Consider the following 23,815-nt stretch of genomic DNA (forward strand, 5'->3'; position numbering starts at 1 on the left):
GTGTTTCAGTACAAGACAATGAGTAAATGCTGAAGAAGTAGATGCCTTATAAATTCTGGAGAATGTTGGTAATGGGGGAAGCAGAGAAGGGAAAACAGTATTATAGAAAATATTTTTTAGAGAAAGTATAGGCCAAAGCTTATAATAATTAATCCTTATAGTTTCTATGAATACCATGCCCTAAAAGTGGATTGCACAGGAAGGGAAAGAGTTATGATGTGCCGTCTTTGAGGATTGCCTTCTATGTCTGTATTTCTCTCTGGTGGCACATGTGGTGAGGAATCAGCAGAGATTGTCAAGTCATTTTTCTCTGACAGATTTTCAGGCGTTACATATAATTTGATAAATGAAACAAAGAGCAGTCTGCCATTATAGCAAAACATCCCAGGTTTGGATTAATTGGGTAAAACCTAATCCTAGCATTATAAATTCTGGATCATCAAGAATATCTCAGAATGTTTCACTCTGGATACTCGAGAGGAATAGGTAAAATACATGACTTAAAATAGATCTGAATACAGGGATCCAAAGAATATTCTAAACTGAATTATTCTTTTTAGAAAAAGGCAGACCCTGGCTGAGTTAGCACGCACAGCTGTCAGCCATAAAGCTCAGTAGAAACGGTCTCATGTACCGTTCTAAACTGAATTACTCGCTTTAGAAAAAGACCCTTGCTGAGTTAGCGTGCACAGCTGTCAGTCATGAAGCTCAGTAGATAAGGGCACGTGGACAAAGTTTCTCCTGTTTTATTGTCTTAAAATTATAGCACAAAGATAAATAATGCAGGTCAAGGGCCTCAGGTCTAATCTTATGTCTAGTAGCCACTTGAATAGGTCATTGTTTTAAAAATGTTTTGTTCTGAGAAGAAATTCCCCAAAACCTCAGATTCACTCAGACATGTGTAGGTGAACATTTTCTTGGAAAAGCTGCAAAATAGCCTACATAATTTTCAGCAATACACGAATCCACATTGTTACAGAAGTGAGAGGTGATGGCCAAAACTTACTGTAAAAGAGGTCAACCTCACAAATGTTACCTTCTCTGCTTCCCTCTCTTCCCATCCCGCCACTGATCAGCCACTTTCATGGTATTCCATGGCTGGTCTCTATCCCTAGTCCTGGGGAGCTGTACATTTGATCACAGCTGTTAATGCCGAGTTTTGCAAGAGAACATGGTCAGTGAGGACTTAGCTGTTCTCATTATTGGGAAAAAATCAAGCTGAGTGTGGGTGGTACTCTACAAATGGATCTTCAAGGTTAGATATTTTTGGGTAGGTGCTGGCTGGGTAGAGCCTGTGCAATCTGAGAGCTGAGAAGAGTGTGAATAGATGTGAAAATAATGTCACTTATATTGGTAGAGATTTGCAAATGGCCCCTGAGAGCATCTGGGTATGGACCTCTTGCAACCTAGGTTGGGAGCCGTACAGGAGGACTGGATGTCGGAACGCTGACATCCTTATTTTATTGAGTTTATTTAGTTGAATGAGTTTATTCTAAGAATAAACTGAGCTGAGTTTTGAGGGATGAGTAGATAGGAGTATAGCATGGAAATGAATGAAGGGTATTTCTCAAAATAAGGACCTGTGAGGATCCCACCCAGCTGAGGCTGGGTGAAAAGAAAGGACAAATAGCAGGGATCTCCCAGGTTCAAGGGTCTGATCTGAGAGTGGATACCAGCGTTGTCAGGCTGAATGCTGAATGTGGGCAGCCATTATTTGGAATGGCTCATTGCTAATTGCCATGAAGGACTCAAAGACACAGGAACCTTCTCTGGAGCAGATAAGAAATATACTGAACTCGTTGGTGTCCAGAGACTTTAAGTTATCATATCTGTAATGCTTTCCTCTGAGTGATTATCAGTTGCTCAAATTCTGTTCCTACTTTACTGTATTCAAATTCACTGGATCCTTATGTTATGTAAGGAGTGTGATCAAGGTTGGAGAAGAAGGAGATTTCAAATAATGAAACATATTAGAACTTAAAGTAACATTGTATGCCCAAAGCACCATATTTCTGTTGTAAAATAATGTAAAAAAAGAAATATATATATATATATATATACACATATTTTTTAAATCCAGAGTTTCAGTGGTACATCTGGGCAGATAAAACCAAATTTTTTCCTTGTGGTTTTTCAGTAGTTATATCCTTATGGGGTTCATATAGATTGCTTTTATATTAATTAGCTTTGCTTTCAATTTTTTTTGGTTTCTTATAATATGTGCTTTTTTAACCATGTTTGTTAAAGATATGCACTCAAAGACTCTTTCTTTAATACCTTTACTCCACATTCTGCTCAGAGAATTGATTCTTTCTGCGTGACATCATGTTGCTTTTTTCCGGCTCATATATCAGCTGTTTTTTTTTTCTTTCTTTCTTCTTCTTTTTCCTTTTTTTTTTTTTTTTAATTTCCCCCTGTCTTTTCTACCTTCCCTTCCCCCTTCCCTTTTCTCTTTTGTTTTTCTTTTGTCTTCAGCCTATTCTGCAAACTTGGAGTTCTTGTCAGGCATAGGATTTCACTATTTGGTAAGGAGACCCTTGAAAAAATACAAGCATGGCCATCACTTGGTTTTCTTTGCCGTTTTTGCACTGTGTTGTGTGCTGCTATGTTGCATGGATGCATGTTTGCATGGCTGCATGCATGGTCGTTGCAGGCCAAGATAAGGTCCTCGAGGTTGTTCATGAATAGCATCATGTATGGTGAAATTGAGGACTCTATCTTTTTTACACTAGTCCAAAGCATAACTGAAAATAAAAAGGCTATTATTAAAGAGCAAATGAATGGAAATGGCAGGCTGTGCCATATTTTATCTCAGGGGTAAAAACAAAACAAAGCCAGGCCCTTGGATTTGTGTTTGGTTACCTCTGATAGATTAACTAATGAGCTGTTATAAATCAGAATTTTAAACTGCACTTATGTTTTTAATGCTCTTGACTACAGATTTGCATGTCTTCTGCATTCCAAACATTGGAACGTCATAGTCAAGACACTGAAGCCAAGGAGCTTCGGAGCTTCACTTGGCAAGAGTGGCTTTTCTAGCACCACTCACTCCAGAGTCAGTTTCCGTTTGTTTCTGAGAGTTCACCTAGCTGGAGTCCATGTTCCAGAGCGCCTGCTTCCGGACAGCCATGCAGGGTGGGCACTCACTTTCCGCAGATTTTCCCTGCCGTGGGGCTTTAGAATCTCTAGTGGCTGGTGGAATTTGTGTTTCACACTTTCCTGCATCTGATTTTATGAACTGCCAAAGAAAATGTGAGCCCTTTGCTCTCTAGGTTTTGAGACAGTGTTGGGGTAATTTTAGTAATGAAACATTGAATGTATTGCTAGAGGTATTATAAGTTCAATTCTATTTACAGGAAAAGCTAAGGATTAAAAAAATTAAGTCATTTCTACAAAGTCACAGTTAAACTGAGGAATGCGTGTGTATATGTGTATGTGTGTGTGTATATATATACATATATACACATATGCACAAATCAGTTCTTCACATTACATTTTTTGAGAAATAGTAGTTTCTGGATATAGTAGGTTATTGCTATATTTGGTTTCTAGTATTATATCCAATATCTGATGCTCTTAAATATAGTAATGAAAATTTGTATTTCATTAAAATTGCCTGAGTTTTTAACATTAATATTTCAGTTATTTAAAAATCAATGGGGCAGTTATCTTTAGAATAATTTCTAGTTCACTGACTTTTGTTTCACTTCTCTTCAACAGAGAAAAATTTACATGGGCTTATTGAGGCAGGATTTTCATATACTCTTTAACCTTCTCAGAATAACAATGGATTCAAATATTCTCCATTTGTCTGCAGCAAGTACTAGCTAATTATACATATCAGCTGCCCTTTTGCGGTCTTATGAATGAGCCTAATAATATTTTCTTTGGTGCTATTTCTAATTTCCTGCTTATTGTGTAGTCTTCTTTTCCTGTTATACCTCACTATAATTTCCTTTAAAAATTTTTTTTGAGATATTCCATACATGAAGTACAAAATCCTAAGAACATCTTGGCGAGGTGTGGTGGCTTATGCTTGTATCCCAGCACTTTGGGATGTTGTGGTGAGAGAAGCACTTGAGGACAGGAGTTCAAGACCAGCTGGGGCAACATAGTGAGACCTTCCCTCTACAAAAAGAAAAACAATTAATTAGCCAGGTGCAGTGGCACACGCCTATAGTCTTGGCTACACAGGACATTGAGATGGAAGGATCACTGAGTCCAGGAATTTGAGGCAGCAGTGAGTTATGATCATGCCGTTGTACTCTATTCTAGGAAACAGAGCAAAACCCTGTCTCTAATACAAACAAATAAAAACAACTTGATGAAAATGTATATGCATATACAACCATTTCATCATGGCTCAGGCCAAGACATAGAACGTTTCCAGCATGCCCAGGAGCCTCCCTTGTGCCATTTTTCAAATTATAACCATCTCCAAAGGAACTATATGTAGACTCCGTTCTATGGATTCATTTTAGCTGTTCTTGAAATTCCATTTTTGTTAAATATATCATTTAATTTTGATCATTGAAGATAAATGTGTAATATAGTTTGTCATTCTTGTTAGGGGTGAAAACTAGACCTTAACATTAATTCCTTCCCACGTGGTCCTAGTATTTCAATTAGACATTGTGGTTTCATCCCTTAGCCTTTTAATACTATTATTTTTATTTTTAAGGGGAAATTATTGGATATGTTTTTTACATCTCAAAGTGTATTTTTACACATTTTTGTTTTATTAAAGTGTATGTTATTATTTCAAATTTGCTTTGATATTTGCCTATAAAAATATAAATTTCAAGAAGCCTTTATTAATCAAACATACTCTAGTACAGACTTGACAAACTATTAGAATCTTTAGGTCTTTTTTTGTGTTTTTTGAGATGAAGTTTCGCTCTTGTTGCCCACCGAGCTGGAGTGCAGTGGTGCGATCTCAGCTCACTGCAGCCGCTGCCTCTGGGTTCAATCGATTCTCCTGCCTCAACCTCCCGAGTAGCTGGGATTACAGGCGCACACTGCCACGCGCGACTAATTTTTTGTATTTTTCGTAGAAACGGGGTTTCACCATGTTGCCTAGGCTGGTCTCAAACTCCTGACCTCAGGTGATCTGCCCACCTCGGCTTCCCAAAGTGCTGGGATTACAGGTGTGAGCCACCATGCCCAGTCAAATCTTTAAGACTTAAGCATTTAAGCTTCACATATTATGGGTATTGGTGTAGTATTTAAACTTCACTTATTATGGGTTGTAGATGCTAATATGACATCCTAGAGAGAATAGCAGTCTTGGAATCAGAAAACCTTGCTGTAAGTCCTATTTTTCTAACTTAACAGGCTGAATGATTTGCACAAGGGACTTAAATTCTCTGAACCTGCATTTTTCCCATTGTTAAAGTGGGCTAAAATACCTAATAAACTTAGAGATTGATTTTGTGTGAAATAATTCATGTTAAAGTGCCATGTAAAGTGTAACCTTATAGTTTTCACAGATAAGGTGTTTCTAGTATTATTATAATTATTAGATTTTGTTAATTTATCTAAAGCTTATTATACTTTATTGACATAAATTACATACTAAACTAGGAGACTGGGCCATTTAAAATACACACACAGGGCCAGGTGCAGTGGCTCACGCCTGGAATCCCAGCACTTTGGGAAGCCAAAGTGGACAGATCGCTTGAGCTCAGGAGTTCAAGACCAGCCTGGGTAACATGGTGAGACCCCATCTCAACTAAGAATACAAAAAATTAGCCATGCGTGGTGGCACACACCTTTGGTCCCAGCTACTCAGGAGGTTGGGGTGGGAGGATCACTTGAGCCTGGGGGGCAGAGGTTGCTGTGAGCCAACATTGCATACCACACACACAAAAATACACACAGTAAAGCCTTTAAAATCCACCCATTTCCAGAATGAATCAGAAGTGTTATAACCCAACTGTTTACTTCTTGATTTATTGGCTATGCCAATGTGGATTTTTCCAAACAGAGAGATCCAGTAGCATATATGCAGTACTTGTTTGTATATGGTCATATTAATCTATTTTTTTCACTCTTCCTTTATCATTTTCTTGCATTCTGGCAGGAAATACATTGATTATCAATGGGATTACAAGCGTGAGCCACCACGCTGGCCGAATCTTTAAGGCTTAAGCATTTAAGCTTCACATATTCCCAGTACTATCTTGTATTTCCTGTACTATCTTGATTTAAAGAGTTTTTCATGACCTAAACCTAAGAGTATATTAAGACAGAATTGAAAGTTGAGGTTAACAAGAAAATACTTGAGTTTTGTGATGATCAGTGAAGGTAAGGAATGTAGAAAGATACATGTTGACCTTAAATATGTCAGAAACTGGAGACAAGACAGGAGCATTAAAATAAATGAAGAGACAAAATACTTGTTCTGGTGGTAGTAATTGGCTGAGCAGAGTTTGATGGGTAATGAATTATTTATTCTAGGTTGGCTGCCATATTGTAATTATATCTCCAAACCTCACCTGTGGTTGAAATATTTTTCTGACGTTTGAAATGAGGATTCTCAAAACTTGGGCTTTTATATTTTTTGTTTATCTGTTATCTACTTTAAAATATTTCTTCTGCATTGAGGGACACTATCCAGGAATTAAGATAATAGTGTTTTTATGCCTCATCTATTATTTTTGAGGCATTTGAACCATTTTATTTTATGTTTAAAAAGTTATGGTTTTTAAAAAGGAAGACAAGCCGTATTACCCACAGAATTCTGATGAATCAATTAGAATAATTTATGGAATGAAAAAGAAAGAAAATAGCATCTTGTTTAAATATAGACTTCCCTGTTTGAATTCTGAAATGCTTGGTAGTGATTGTAAGTTGCTGCACATAACGAATTTTGGAAATCCAGGTAGGACATAAATAGGACATAGGCAGGTTGACAAGTGATATCCTTATCATTGGCCATTTTCAAGGACCCAATGTTGACTAAAGAAATAGTGCTTTTATTCCCAGAGTTTCCCCTGACTTTTGCTACCTAGAAATTCTGATTACTATTTTCAAGGCAGTTAGAGGATACATCAGCCCTTCTATTACAGTCTGTTAGAATCTTTCAATCATTTTTAGAGGAAGTAGCATCTGATAACTAAGAGTCCAACAGTAATAGTGAGGGCGGCACAGGCAGTGCTTATCAGCACTCCTTAACGGCTTTCTTTGTACCTGTGAAAATAAATCGAATGCCTTAATGATACTCATTTTATGCATTCATTCAATAAACATGTATTGTATGTCTGCCATGTGAAAGGCATTCACTCAAGATGTGAGGATAGGAAAATGAAGATTTATTTCTCTTTCCACTCCAGAACCCAGACGATATGCAAACATCTTTCACTTGTACTATTGCAGGAGCATACTGACCATTCTCTCTGAGTCCCCTCCTGCCTCTCTCAACCGTGTTCCATGATGATCTTATCGAATCTTCTCAAAACGTGCTTCTCTGATCATACCCCTGCATATTCAGTGGCTTCCCATGCCTTTAGGATAGAAAGCACATTTCTTAACCTAGCCACGTTAGTGTTTCACCCTCCATACCCCATAGGCCACTCCATCCTCATGTCCCAGCCTAGTTTCTCCTGCTCCCTATGCTTCTTCAGCTTCCTTGGCCTTCTCTCTGCCTCTTGAATGTGTTAGATTCCTTTCTGCCCAGGGTTTTTGCACATACTGTAATTATCGCCTGACTAAAGGACCCTCACACATAACACTCATATCCTCAATCCTTCACACTCTAACCAACTATCCGTCCTTCAAACTTCAATCCAAATATTACTCTCTCAGGAAAGGCTTCCCTGACCTCCCTGGTAATACTCCCTTCTCCTGCTGTTACAACAGCCTCTGGTGCTGTGTACTTTTCCTCCATATCACTGATGATGTGCTTACCGGATTAACGTCTCACTCGCAAAAGCTCTCAGCTCTGTGAGGTCTTACTGTTGCATTCTCAGTGCCTGGCAGGGAGTCTGGCACACAGTGGATATTTTATGAATATATGATGAATGAATGAATGAATGAATAAGCCAACCAAATCCAGCCTTCAAGAAGCCTACAGTCTAATAGAGAAGATAGATAAGTATGCAGACACTTATTATGAGATAAGTGCTAAGAACTTGGAAATTTTCTTACATTCACAGATGACACAGCTTTCTTTGTTTATTTTGCCTAAGAGATTATTAAGAAAAATGTGGTACCTAATTATCCCATAATTGGTGAGAATCATGTTTTGTTTTTGTTTTTTTTTCTCTTATTCCTTAAGAGGTCCATGGAAGTACTTAGGCCACTTGCAGTGAAAAGAAAATAACACATAATTAATGACCCTTAAAATAATAAGATCGGCCGGGTGCGGTGGCTCAAGCCTGTAATCCCAGCACTTTGGGAGGCCGAGACGGGCGGATCACGAGGTCAGGAGATGGAGACCATCCTGGTTAACATGGTGAAACCCCGTCTCTACTAAAAAATACAAAAAACTAGCCAGGCGAGGTGGCGGGCGCCTGTAGTCCCAGCTACTCCGGAGGCTGAAGCAGGAGAATGGCGTAAACCCAGGAGGTGGAGCTTGCAGTGAGCTGAGATCCGGCCACAGCACTCCAGCCAGGGTGACAGAGCGAGACTCCGTTTCAAAAAAAAAAAAATAATAATAATAATAATAATAATAAGATCATGAAACTCAACCAACAATGATCCTTTCAGGTCCAGGAACTATTTGAAAAGGCTGGCACAAAATATTTATCACTTATAGGCCAGTTTATTTCCAGTTTTCTGGTGCCTTTTTAACATCCTCGTGAGACATTGAATGACCTGGACACTCCTCAGAGTTAGTGGAGAATTTCTGAATTAATGACATAGGTACATCTGGGAATACCTGATGTTATTACAAAAAGCCAGCATTTTGTAATACAATGAGCATAGTATTACAACACTTCTGGGTTGACCTAGAACCAGATATATAACATCATTAATGCAACTCCTATATTAGCTACAGGAGTATTAATCAAGATAAATATTATTATGGTTTAACATGAAGCAGTAGCTGTTGTTAAAATATTCAGTTTTTTTCTAGTTGAGTATGCCTACTTATACCAGTGCCTAAATCTTAATGTTATGTTTGGGAGAGTTTTAAAAGTAGATACTAAGTAAAGTAATACAATGGATTCTATCAACTCGTATTTCTCCCTAATCAATAAATTAGTGGATTAAGTTCATGTTGATACTTCTAATATCTCTCCCAAAAAACACTGATGTATTTATATGATGATTGCTGTCTTATCTCAGAAGTTATTATATTAGAAAATTAATATGTTTGTATTATCTCTAACAAGGCTCAGATTGTACTTGTGTTTGGTGGGACACATAAAATAAAAGAAAAATTACTTAAAGTACTCAGAATCGCTGGGGATAGAAGCCTATTTGAGGATTCAGTGTGCCCTTAAGTTGAGAATGTAATAGTCCAGTCATGTACAATCTGTCACTATTTTCTTATCCTTGTTATTTGTAACTGGAGGATCATTGAGATGTTTCTCTAATTTAAAAATTCTGTAGGACTATGACAATATGCATGGCAAGAACAACTATTCCCTAGATTTAACTTATTATATATACCGTAAACAATCCTACTTTTTAGAGAAGTAAGTTCAGAAATATTGGAATTAGATGCCTATAATGAAAGTAATAAAGTATACATAGTATTAGAGCAACATAGTGTTAGAGCGATACAGATAATTCTTTCAGTTGAACATAGCACTATAGGACAATTTCCTGGCTTTGAAAAATGAGTAGACTATGTAGTTATTCAAAATGTATCCTCAGTTTGACTGAAACTCCTCACCAAATTAGGGAACCAATAATTTTACTCTGTTCAATATCACAGACTTTAGAAATAACAAAGTCATTGACACTCTTCAATTTCTCTCTATTCCCTCATAATTGTGAGAGAAATTTATAAGTTCTGGCATAGTGGTAGTTCACATTATTAATAAAGTTCTGCCAAGATTGATCATTTCTTCAGAGAAAAGAATGCAATATTAGAAAAGTAGAGAAAAATTAAAAGTAGAATGACTGCTATCACTGTTTCCAGAAGAGAGAGAAGCCAACATTCTCTGAATTCTCAGTTTATCAGATTATAAGACAGAACTGCCATATATGTCAAATTTAACACTGAGAATTCCTGAGTTATAGAAACTTTATTTTTTAAAAACTGTGGGATTAATATGCAAAAATTATTTATATTATGTAATTTGTTGTTTTTATTATTTAGAGAGTCGTATATGAGAGTTGTTATAATGTTTTTTATTTTTATTTTTTTATTTTATTTTATTTTATTTTGAGGCGGAGTCTCGCTCTGTCGCCCGGACTGGAGTGCAGTGGCCGGATCTCTGCTCACTGCAAGCTCCGCCTCCCGGGTTTGCGCCATTCTCCCGCCTCAGCCTCCCGAGTAGCTGGGACTACAGGCGCCGCCACCTCGCCCGGCTAGTTTTTTTGTATTTTTTAGTAGAGACGGGGTTTCACCGTGTTAGCCAGGATGGTCTCGATCTCCTGACCTCGTGATCCGCCCGTCTCGGCCTCCCAAAGTGCTGGGATTACAGGCTTGAGCCACCGCGCCCGGCCTAATGTTTTTTAAAACCCACTGTTGTCTCCATTGTTATGAGACTCAGGTGTAAGTTGTTATCCTAATTATGTACTTTTTGTGTTTACGTACACCTTGATGCACTGATATAAATACACAGTCTTAAGGACAAACAGGCAATCTATCAGTGTTTCCCTAAGTGCTTAGAGGTGATGAGAGGTGTGTATCTGAGGACAAGGGGAATAGCTGGGTCCTTGGAATACTGTGAGTTGAAGAGTATCAGTCTTTTGGTTTTTACACCATCCAGAGCAATGAAGCAATTATGTAAACTTAAGTACGTAAAAGTCCTGTTGCCACCTTCAAGTTTTATCATCTTAGAAAACTCTACTGGCCCTTCCTGTTCTTCCCAATACTGTGATTGACATTTCTGATTATGGTGATCTGGATAGCTTTAAGAAGGACAATATTTAAGTCGTTATTTTATTGAAAAGCCTTACCACATGCTTTACGTCTTCAAGACTAATTATTTTAGGCTTCTTACAGATATTAATGGGATTGACACTTTTGCCTGGTCTACAAATTAAAATATTGAAGACTCTACTTTTTCTGCGTTCTTAGAGTCCCTTTCCCATTTTTCACATAGAGGTATTTCTATTTAAAGTTGTACTGTGTCTAAAAGGGGCCTACCAAAATGTAAAAATGGGTGGAGTTTATAGTTTATTCCTTTAGCAATCACAGAAATTTCATATTCCCAACACACAGTTTCAGTCAACCCACAGAATTTGTCTGGCTACTGGTACTGTTTCCTGTTCTTACATCCCAAAGCCAGTCCACAAATATCTTAAGGCCCTGCTGTATGTCACACACTATTCTAGGTGCAGAAAGCAAAGCAAACAAAAATCCCAGCCTCTCAAGCTTATATTAATAGAAGTTTAAAATAGCCCCGGCCACCCCTCATGGGAAAGGGCACAGGAAAACTCAGTACCAAGTACAAACACTGCCAATCTATAATGAGAGACAGCAGATGGGAAGGGACAGACAACTGAGTGTTTTAGGAAAAGTGAAGGACCTGCCTCTCTGATTTGGGGCTGATTAATAGTGGCATAGGACCCATATACATTGCACTGGATCTCTTCTTCCTCATGGGCCTTCTCTTTCCCATTGTCTGTACTACATCTTTCCTATCTTCTCTGCCTCCAAATACTGGAGGCCCTGGGCCTTTTTTCTTCTATACTTATATTCATGCTGGCTAGTTTCTTTTAGACCCATGACGTTTAGAATTAAATGTATGTTTACAATGCCCAAGTGGTTAGCTCTGGCTTAGATCTCTTACCTGCACTGAAGACTTTTTTTTATTTTTAATCAATTGCCTATTCTACATGTTTACCCGAATTACTAATAGGCCCATCACACTTAATATGCGCAAAGCAAGGGTCAGGACCGCCCCCACCCCACCCATCCCTTTCCTCCCACAGTCTGCTTCTTCCTGTGTATACCATTCAATGGTGCCACCTTTCACCCAGTTACTGAGGCAGAGAAACCTTAGAGTTATCCTTGACTGCTTTCCCGCTCACCTCACATTCAATCCATAAGTAAATCCTTCAAATATATATTCTCAAGTTCTTCACCACTGATATCCTATTCTGAATTCGCCATCATCAGTGAACTGATTCCGTTCCTGCAGTCGGTCCCTAATTGTCTTCCACTCTTGCTCTTCCAGAATTTCCCACACAGGGAATTCTTTGAAAATATAAATCATATCATATCCCATCCTGCTCACAACCTAAGAATGTCTTCCTACTGCACTGAAAATCCAAGGGCTCGCTCTAACGAAGCTCTAGAACCTGACATCTCCCCACCTCTCCACCTCATACTCTGCTTCTTTCCTCTCGCTCTGACCACCTTAGCCACTTGACCCTTCTTGCTTGGAACACCAGGTTCATTTTTTGCCTCAGAGCCTTTGCATGTGCTCTTCCCTGTACCTGGGTCTCCTTCTCAGATACATGGATGGTTTGTTTCTTCATGTCATTCCAACCTCTGCTCAAATGCTGCCTCCAGGAAGGACTCATGACCTCTCTCCCTGTTATTCTACCCAGTTTCTGATATTTTATATATATATGGAACAAAATATATATAAATGGAACAAATATATATATATATATAACAAATATATATATATTTGGAATATATATATTTGTAACAAATATGTACTATATACTTTATATTTTATATTTATATATAATATATGTTATATATAATTTATTTATATACTTATATATTTATATAATCTATTTTTATATATAACAAATATATTTTATACATATCTTTAACTGTGGCCTGCTATTGTGTTATATGCTGATATTTTGCTAAATATTTTGTTTTTGTTTTTGTTTTTTTTTTTGCTTATTGATTCATTATCTATATCCCCCTTTAAAATGCTAGTACCACGAGGATTATTTTGTTTATTACTGGAAATTTAAGAGTGCCTGGTTTTAATCTTTATTTGTTAAATGAATTAATCATCAAACGAATACATCTAAGGGTTCCAGGAGAAGCCCCAGAGCTGGCACCTACCAATGGACAGGGAAATAACAAATCCTACCTTTCTGCTCATTTTGTCTTCATTATTACCAGGAATTCTGAGACTTGAAGCACAAGATGAGGGAATATTTTTATAAAAACTCAGAATCTCAGTAATAAATAGCTTACTTTTTCTTTTCTTATTTGTATCATACCACTAAACTGGTTTGCCCATGTTCTAATACAATTGTTAATTTCAGTGTGTACTTAGGTCATTCATTTTAGGTTACTTTTTTGTATAAATAATATAACATATACCAGTATTACAAAAACTTACATTCAAATAATATTTGTCAATCTCAACACCCAGGAAATGATTGTGTGTGTGTGTGTGTGTGTGTGTGTAAAATGAGGAACTGATCATGTCAAACTGTATTGTAAGTGGTCAAATTATTTTGTTACCTTGAATTCATCATTTTATTTGCTTTCTATATCACCATTACAAAGAAAAGTATATGTAATGCTTTTATCACTCACTTTTCTGTACTTCCTGGTAAAATATGCCAATCAAAATGAGTGAATTTTATATTACTTTCAAGAGGAGTTACTACCATCTCAAAATCTCATAGGAGTATTATTTAACTTCTTTAGCCTCTGATTTTTTTTTTTTTTTTACATGATGGTTTGGTGCTTTTTGGTTTTTGCCAAAGACCAATAACATTTAAGGAAATTAATTTACCTTCATGCAATTGAATTCAGGCAAATTAATTCATCTTAATGCAATGGAATAAAATAAGAAAGCAGAAATACTTGGTGCAATTAAAATGGAATTAAAATTTTTAAACTTTAAGCCCACCTCATTTCATAAAGGATATGAGCTGACTTTAAAAGTTTGTAACCAATAAGACTGAAAAATCCAATGAGATGGGAGGGAGAGGGGATTATTGAAAACCTCGGTTAAAACTCTTTTAGCCTGGTGCAATGCTTTTGAATGCTTCTTGGGCATGTCAGCTATTTGATGAGACATGCTTTATTGCTTTTCTACTTACATTTGCATAACCACTTTTAAGCAGAAAAACTGCATGATTTCAAACTTGATTATTACAAAATCTTTTAAATTAAGTTATTGCTGTTGAGTTGTGTCATTGACTAATCTTTCTAGCACAAATATTGGTAGAAAAGAAGAACATTGAGAAATTCTCAGGGCAATTTATACGGCATTTTGTTTCCTCTTCAGGCAACGACGCAACCTCAATTGTCAACTGTCTTCATATTTTGGGTCAGACTTTGGATGCAAGGTAAATGGATACATTTTTACTTAAATAAATTACTATAATAACGATACATGTATATATTTAAGAATGTTAAGAAGGACCCAGAGTCTTGATTTTATTCTTTGGATTTGTAATGAAGTCTTTCGTGTAGGTGAAAAGAAAAACTTTTCGAAATTAATACAATGGCGGCTTATTTTTATGATCATATATAGATTATTATTTAATCTCAAGTAATTTCTGTAGTGGCTAGGACCATAAAGGAGGGTTGAATTGGTAATGTATCATGCAGGAAAAGTGGTAATCTGACAATTCTGGAGATCTTATTAGCTTCCAGGCATGATATTTGTGCTTAACATTCATAATAACATTTGGCTTTTTAGGAAACAGAGTTTTATTCTCATTTTACAGATGAATAAAGTGATGTTTAAGATTGCATACTAAGTGTGTAGGTAGACGAATTCCCATCTGTGTGCTTTCTACTCTGCCCTGTCTACTTGACCAGAAATCTAGCATGTTGACCAAATACAAAATCAGTTCATTTAGCGTGATTGATTCAGCCTTTAAGCCATACATTTAGTTTATATCTAGGATAAATCTAAATAAAAGTTTATAAATGTCTCCTAAAGAGAATATTCCACAGTACTCTTTGATTATCCATTCTTGTGTTTAAGATTTCCTTTAAGATCTTTTCTATAATAAATGCAAAAAGGAGACACCATTACAGACCCTCACTTTCTACTAGAAATAGTGGCGTTAGGGTATGAAGTTCAGCCTTCAGCGGCTTCTTTAGAAAAGACTTGATTGCTACACCGTAAAACACAAACATTCTGTATCATTTGTTGAGTTGGTTTAGCTGGCATGAAATGTTTTTCTTTTCCTACCCATCGCCTCAGGAAACATTCTGTTTTGTTGGATTTGGGATTAACTATACTCACTCAGAAACTGTGTTTTGTTAAATTGGAGGCCATTAATGACAAGCATACAGCATTAAGCACAGACTTTTGCAGCAAGGTTTTCATAAATTGACTATAAAGTTATTTGGAAACGATAATTTACAGAGCAGTGTTGCTGTAACTTCAAGTATATTGAAAAAACTTGTTTTAGAGTTGATTTTAAAAGTTAGTTACCAGGTGGGTAGAGTAATGGAGAAATAAACATCACAAGAGAACCACATTTCATTTGTATTTCATTTGTTCCTGTTGGAAGATACGAGTCCTCCCTTATTTACTTCCTAGGACAGTGATGAAGACTGGCCTGGAGAGTGTTAAAAGTGCACTCAGAGCTTTTCTGGACAATGCCGCAGAGGATCTGGAGAAGACCATGGAAAACCTCAAGCAGGGCCAGTTCACTCACACCCGAAACCAGCCCAAAGGGGTTACTCAGATTATCAATTACACCACAGTGGCCCTGCTTCCAATGCTGTCATCATTATTTGAACATATTGGCCAGCATCAGTTCGGAGAAGACCTAATACGTATGTAAATTTATATCTTGGAGTTTTTTAAAAAAATCAAAATACCCTCTAGTACAATCAAAAACAGTAATAGCCACATCTGGATTACTAAAACACTGTTTCCCTGTTAAAATGCCTTTTTTATTGCAAAACGTTATAGGTTGACGTTTGAGCGATAGACAGCATTCTTACAGAAATAGATCTCTGAATTACATGCACCCACAGAGAAGACCAGTAAGGTACTGGTTATAGAAAATAACTTCCACATGGTTGAAGTAAAGTTTCCAAATGATCACTATTTCCACATTTTGCCTCTTTTCACGTAAATGTTTTAATGCAGTTGGACCATATAACATGCAACATTAAATGTTTTCAAATTATTTCTGAGTCAATGCAGATTGTTTCTCCAAGCTTGGCGACATAGTAATGTGAAGACTGTGTCTAAGTAATTGACAAAGTCTGTGTTTAAATAATTGCTCTTTTAGAACGTCTCAGTATCCTCTGTTTAGAGGTTTCTGACAGTTTTTAGGGAAGCTTTAATCTTCTGTTTGGGGCTGGCATTTGGTAGTTAATAAAAATATACACAGAATGCCCAAGATTATGTGGAAAAAATAGCACATGAGCTGCTTCAACTCCCCACTGTCCTGCTCAGGACATGAGCCTTTGTTGAGCAGAATCACCAACTTAGACTCATGCATTGTACATTCCTCAGTTGATGGGCACATCTGTGCAAAAACTGCTGTTACTTAGTGGATGCCACAACTACCAGTGGCAGAATGTTTATTTTAAATTTTGTTTTAAGGAAACATGCTTAGTCTGGGCGCAGTGGCTCATGCCTGTATTCCCAGCACTTTGGGAGGCTGAGGTGGGTGGATCACCTGAGGTCAGGAGTTTGAGACCAGCCTGGCCAATATGGCAAAACCCTGTCTCTACTAAAAACACAAAACTTAGCTGGGCATGATGGTACGCACCTGTAATCCCAGCCACTCGGGAGGCTGAGACAAGAGAATCGCTTGAACCCAGGAGGTGGAGGTTGCAGTGAGCCAATATTGCCACTGCACTCCAGCCTGGGTGACAGAGCAAGACTCTCTCAAAAAAAAAAAAAAAAAAAGAAAAAAGAAAAAAGAAAAAAAAGCATGCTTAGATGTGCCTTTTGTTCAGTTATTTTTATTTGTATAAATGTATGGGTTGCAAGTAAGGTTGTCTGGACTTTTAGGGTATCCATCACCCAAATAATGAACGTTGTGCCCATTAAGTAATTTCTCATCATCCACCTGCTCCTGCCCCCTCACCCTTCTGAGTCTTGTCTATTATTCTCCTCTCTATGTCCATGTGTACACATGGTTTAGTACCCACTTATAAGTGAGGAATGTGATATTTGACTTTATGTACCTGGCTTGTTTCACTTAAGAGAACAGCCCCCAGTTAAGAGAACAACCCCCAGTTCCATCCATGTTGCTGCAAAAGACATGATTTCATTGTTTTTTATGGATGAATATCCATATGGATGAATATAGCCTAAACTTAACAGTATATAGCTTAAACTTTCTCAGGACAATGTATAAACAAGTGGGTTTTTCTTTCAAGTGAGATTCTCTTTTTCCTTAGTGGAAGATGTCCAGGTGTCTTGTTATAGAATTCTGACTAGCTTGTATGCTTTGGGAACCAGCAAGAGTATTTATGTGGAGAGGTAAGAATTTTTAAAGTTTAATTTTGTATTAATTACTGCTTCAAGTTTTATAACTATTTATTTCAAGAATCTTCATTTCATAACCTGTTTCCTAGTTGTAAACTAAACCGGATTGACCTTTGAAATTCCTTGGAAGTAATTAGACAATCTTTAAACAAAATAAGAATTGATATAATAGAGGACAATGGAGTTATAAAAAGAAGTAAAACACTAATGGTAAAGACTATACTTAATATGAAGTTTCAACTTAGAGTGTTTGAGTCTTATGAAAGCACCTGCTAGTACAGTTTCTCATTATATATCAGAAGTTCAAAGTAACTATGAATATGAGCAGTTATTAAACGTAGCTTTATTTTCTCATGTTCTCAAGTTTCAGGACAGAGTGGTCTGCAGTGTTAAATGATGTGAATAGGTAACATAAGAAAAGGTATCCCCAGTAAATTTAAAATAAAGAGATCACTGGTAACTTTAGTAAGAAATTTCTGTGAACCAGAAAAGAAAAACAGGGGAGTTTTTTTAAAAGACCAGAATAAATAAAAACATTTTCTGATAGAAGATTTAATTATGAATAGATATAAGGTCTCCCCAAATTAATCTGTAATTATAATACAATTTAAAACAGAAATTTGCTTTTTATCCAACTTCACAAAATCATTCAAAAGTTTATTTCAAAGAATAAACCCATGAGACTAGCCAATAGAATTTGCAGGGGAATAAAAGAGTAATGAACAGGTACTCATTTGGCCTACCAAATATTAAAACCTGTAAAGCTACAATAATTAAAATAGGATGACAGTTGTACATGAAAATAGAAAATTAGATCAATGGAGAAACATAATTGAGTTTACGCTGAACATTTTAGATTTTTTACTTTCATTTTAAGTAAACTCAATTTTCATATTATTTTATGGTTATGAATGATATTAAGGAAGTATAATTTATTGATATGTGACTTTATTTTTGACATGTTGGCTGTTTTCTGTTTTTCACTAATATATATATAAAGCTAGATCTATGTTCATAGATTCCACTGTATTTTTATACTTATTTCCCTTAGCTATATTCTCAGAATTTGGAATTGTAGGTGAAAGGGTATGCCTATATTACAGGATTACGGTACTCATTTCACTATGTTTTCAGAAAATGGATTCCATTTACGTTCTCAAGTTTTAGAAGTGAATGCTAATTTCCTCACTTGTTCCTTACTCAGATTATCTTTTTTTTCTTTTTCGTGCTTGTGTATGTGATAATTAAAATATAGGATTCCTATTTATATTTTCAAATGCACTTTCCTGATTACTATCTACTTGCTATTTTTTTCATGTTTACCTTGCCATTTGTGTTTCTTTACTTTATGAATTGGCTTCTCTCATCTTGCATCTATTTTTCTCTTACTGTATTGTCATGCTGATTTGTAATAATGCTTTTGTTTATTGAAATGATTAACCTCTTGCCTATTGCTTCTCCTGTTTTTGTGAGTTTTAGCATTTTTTTACCTTTATAGTGTTGATATATTAAAACTGTATGCAGATAGCATTTTATGACATGGTAATGTTGAATTTTTATGTAATCAAATTTTATGTAATTTTGACATAATCAAATCTATCAATTATTTCATGTATGTTTCTTCCCCTTAGTTTTATGATTCTGATAAGTTTAGACTACACATTTAGCAGTTAGAATTTCAAACATTTATTCTCCTAGACTTTACATGCTTCCAGTTCCTTATATTTAACTTTTTAATCCTATTGTTTGTATCCTAAATATTTATTAAATGCCAGATACTGGGATACAGAAATAAACAAGATACTTCTCTACTCTCATAGGTTTTATGTCTGGTGGAGGAAACCAAACCAAAACAGACAAGCAAACTGATAAATATTATAGGGGCAAGGGATAGTTTATGAATAATCAGACAATTTAGAGAACAAGGTAGTCGAGAATGTATCTTTTAGAAGGCGACTTTCGAAGCTTATAACTTTTCTCTATGTAACAGAAAATAGGTAGAAGCTATATCAGGAAGGTCTGTGTCTAGTAGCTTCTATTTTCTCAATGAAGAATGACTTGAGTCCTAAGCCAGACGATGGCTGAGAAAAGACATGTGGAAAGCTCGAGGAAAGTAGAGAAGGTCTGGAATGATTATCTCTGAGATAAGAAGGGAATTTGCTAGAAATATATCTGAATTTTATTTCTCTTGGGTATTATGTAGGATTCAACTTAACATTTTTAAAAATCATCAACCATATGTAAAGTAATCATTTATTAAATATTTATTTTATTCCCTGATGTAAAATAAGCCATCACATAGAGTAATATATTTACTAGATTACTTTTAGAATTTCTATTCTGTTCTATTATTTGATTTTTTATGAATAAATCAGTATCATATAGCCTGAATTGTTAGTATTTTAAAAAATATTTTAATATCTGCTTTTTCAAACCCTCTAATTCCTTCTTACTGCTGTTGCTTTTGTTTTTGTCATTGTTGTTTTTGTGTATGTATTTATCTGGAACAAATTCGAGGTCATTTTTTTAGGTTCTGAACAACGTTTTGGTTTTTGGTGGCTTGGTTTTTAAATCTTTTTTGTGCAATTAATTTTGCAATTATAAAGTGATTGGGGAAAACAAAAAAAATAAAATTTCAAAGGTAAGGAAAAGACATTTTGATAAAAATAGATATTTAGAAAAAGTTACAGTGGAACTTTTTCTAAAGTATCTAAAAATATAGATATTTTAACATAAGTCATCCAAAAGAAACATTGATATTTCTGGAATACCAACACAGATTATCAGAATCAGTCTGAGAATCACTAATTGAAACAGAATTTTAAAGTGAATTAATGAAATAAAAGGACTAGTCCAATCAGATATGAGGAAAAAAGTTGACAGATAATTTTTTGCTAATAGATAGTTTAGCTTTTTTTCAAATGGTGAGGATATTGCTATTGAAAGCACATGATGTTTAGCAATGCAGAAACTGGATTCCGAAGTTAATGCATAGGAATATTATTCCTTTTAGGTTAAACTTGCTAATTGTAATATGACTTTTTTAGTTACTCACTTGGAAGACATTAAAACATAAGCATTTTCTACTTATAGGCAACGTTCTGCATTAGGAGAATGTCTTGCTGCCTTTGCTGGTGCCTTTCCTGTAGCATTTTTGGAAACTCATCTGGACAAACATAATATTTACTCCATCTACAATACCAAGTCTTCACGAGAAAGAGCAGGTAACACAGAAACATGTGCAGTGCTTTGAAATATGAAGCTAAAACTTGATATTTATCATATTGTCCAATAATGATTTTTAATGAGCTGTTTCAGTTTACTATCTCCAATCTTGTTTGTTCTTAAATGTTATTGTTTGGTATTCTTTGTTTTTGGATACTATATTCAATTTCCCTAGTATTTCTGAAAGAAAATTCATTGGATTTCTTCTCAGTTAATGAGCCATAGACAAATTAAAACTCTTAAAAATAAGACAAAATAATAATCAAATATGGAAAAAATAAGTTGGTCTGATTTATGATTCAGTTATCTTTTATAGTTTGTCAGCAAGGTGTATGCTATTTTTATTACTTAGATTTTATGAATTTATACCTTTAATTATTTCTTTTTCACCAGATATGTCTACCTTATTAGGGCAATTTTATTCCATGTGATTTTTTAATAGTTGAAGCTTTTTTCATGAAAACACTTTAAAACATAAATCTGAGGGACAATCAATGACTTTAAATCTGCACCTGGCCCAAGTTTATGTGTCCCTAAGATTTATGTTTCCCTATATAGATAAAGAGAATCTACAGATCCTCACGATTCATGTTGCGTTTAGGAAAATCTGATTATTCACTGGGCAGATAGGCCCATTTTTTCCACTGTCCCAGTTAAGAAAGCTTTTGAACCCTTGCTGATGGTTTCAATGGTTGGACTTTGAGAATTTATTTGAATTATTAACTAGGATTTGAATTGAGTTGGATGTACAAATAATAAAGTATAAACTAGTTATTCTTCTAATCAGTACTTTCAAGCAATCAAAGCACAGTTCTCATAGCCTGAACACTACAAAAGTGATCTCTTATAGAATATTTTTCCTGTTTAATGTCTTCTAAGTCTGATAAAGTTTATTATATTTTAGTTGTTTTCCAATAGCCCTAAAGAGCTCTCACAGTTTGGGCAAGGATTGTTTGCTGTTCACAAATTCATACCTGTTTATTAGCTTATTTCTCTGTATAACTCATGTTTTTATGGGAGCTGCTGGTTATACTGATTTTACAGTGAATTTCATGAAGTAAAGAATCTTTTAATAATTCATGTAATCATTATTTGACTATTTTATAATTCTGACTTTATATAAACATGAAGTTAAAGAAAAATATGTTGAATGTGCTTCATAATATTTTTCCACATAATTTCCACAATATATTTGTAAGTAGTTAGTGAAAAATGGTTGTTTGAGCTCTTAATCTTCTGTGTAAACATATAAAGTTTGCCTTATTGAGGCTTTTGATCAGTTCATATTTTTGCTATGAACCAATAATGAAGCAGATTTGTTATTTCATTACAGATAAGGAAATACACAAAGCAGATAATTTACCTGCTTACGTTTCTATAATATCATTTGCATAACAAAGTAAAGAAATTAAATGTAATGATTTCATCTTTTAGTCATCAACAAATACTTGTTTGTGATGTACCCTGTGGTGGATGAGGGAGATACGATACAAAGATGAAGAAGACGATTTTTTTCCTCAGGGACTTTTTAGTGGCAGTCAAGGGAGAAAGATCGATAACATATGTGATAGAATTAAGAATAAAGAGCATTGGGGCCAGGGCACAATGGCTCACACCTATAATCCCAACACTTTGGGAGGCCGAGGTGGGTGGATCACGAGGTCAGGAGTTCGAGACCAGCCTGGCCAACATAGTGAAACCCTGTCTCAACTAGAAATAAAAAATTATCCAGGCATGGTGCCAGGCCCCTATAATCCCAGCTACTTGGGAGGCTGAGGTAAGAGAATCGCTTTAACCCAGGAGGCAGAGGTTGCAGTGAACTGAGATTGTGCCATTGCACTCAAGTCTGGGCAACAGAGCAATGCACTGTCTCAAAATAATAATAATAATAATAATAATAATAAAAATAAAGAGCACTGGGGACAAGAAAAAAGGCAGTTTTAGCCAAGAACACCTGGAAAGACTTCACAAAGCTGATACAAGATGAGTCTTGAAATTAGGAAGACTGAAACTCTGCTCCATGAGGAGAAACTTCAAGCATTCTAACATGGTTGGAGATAGTGTTCAGGAGAGTAAAGGGTGAAAGATGAGACAATAATGAAAGCCAGAAAGAGAGGAGGAAGGCTTTTTATGTCGGGTAAGGAGTGGGGACTATACCAGTGGCAAATAGAATCCTTTTACTGGCTTTAAAGAGGTAAGATGAGCCAGGCGCAGTAGCTCACACCAGTAATCCCAGCACTTATGGAGGCGGAGGCAGGCACCTGAGGTCAGGAGTTCGAAACCAGCCTGGCCAACATGGTGACACCCCATCTGAACTGAAAATAAAAAAAAGTAGTCGGATGTGGTGGTGGGCACCTGTAATCCCAGCTACTCGGGAAGCTGAGCCAGGAGAATCTCTTGAACCCAGGAGGTGGAGGTTGCGATGAGCCAAGATTGTACCACTGTTCTCCAGCCTGGGCGACAGAGCAGGGCTCTGTCTCAAAAAAAAAAAGAAAAGAAAAAAAAAAAGGTAAAATGAGTAGATTTGCATTTCAGAAATGTATCCTGACAACAATAAGGAACATGAATAGCTATAAGTCAGCAATTAGAATAGGTGGTAATTCAAGAGCAAGGTGACTGAGCAGGCCCCTTGGACAGCATGTATGTGTGTTGATTGTGAGAGCTCCTAGAGGTAGAGTCATCTCGTGTGGCAGATGAGGGAGCATCACAGCCTAGACGTTCTCCCAGGTTTCTTGCCTGGGTGACTGACTGGATACTGTCCCCACCAAGTTAGTGCATGCTCAAGATAGGCTGGAGAGAAAAGGAGAAGTTTAAATTTAGACCCATTGTGTTTTAGTTGTGCTTGAGACATCCAGGATGAGTCAGAACAGTTTCTAAGAAACATGGCTTTAGAGATATTAGCTTATAGCAGAAAGAATGGCCAAAATGGTCTAGATGAACATGCAAACCAAAAACAAGAAGAGGATCAAAGATAGATTCCTAAAGATAATCAGCATTTAAAAGTTCAGCAAGGGCCAGGCACGGTGGCTCACACCTGTAATCCCAGCACTTTGGGAGGCCGAGGC

At 36.1% G+C, this 23,815-nt stretch overlaps 1 protein-coding gene across 4 annotated transcripts in view; it reads left to right on the forward strand.

Moving 5' to 3' along the window:
- RYR2 (ryanodine receptor 2) overlaps nt 1-23,815 on the forward strand; it is a 793,619-nt gene that overhangs the window by 645,189 nt on the left and 124,615 nt on the right. For all 4 annotated transcript variants that reach the window (XM_030936088.1, XM_030936090.1, XM_030936089.1 and 1 more), the window contains exons 63-67: nt 2,476-2,525; nt 14,340-14,400; nt 15,612-15,850; nt 17,438-17,519; nt 20,619-20,749. In XM_030936088.1, the coding sequence (XP_030791948.1) occupies nt 2,476-2,525; nt 14,340-14,400; nt 15,612-15,850; nt 17,438-17,519; nt 20,619-20,749 (563 nt within the window). The remainder of the gene's footprint in view (nt 1-2,475; nt 2,526-14,339; nt 14,401-15,611; nt 15,851-17,437; nt 17,520-20,618; nt 20,750-23,815) is intronic.

The sequence above is a fragment of the Rhinopithecus roxellana genome, chromosome 8, assembly GCF_007565055.1.
Source record: "Rhinopithecus roxellana isolate Shanxi Qingling chromosome 8, ASM756505v1, whole genome shotgun sequence".
Lineage (NCBI taxonomy): Eukaryota > Metazoa > Chordata > Mammalia > Primates > Cercopithecidae > Rhinopithecus > Rhinopithecus roxellana.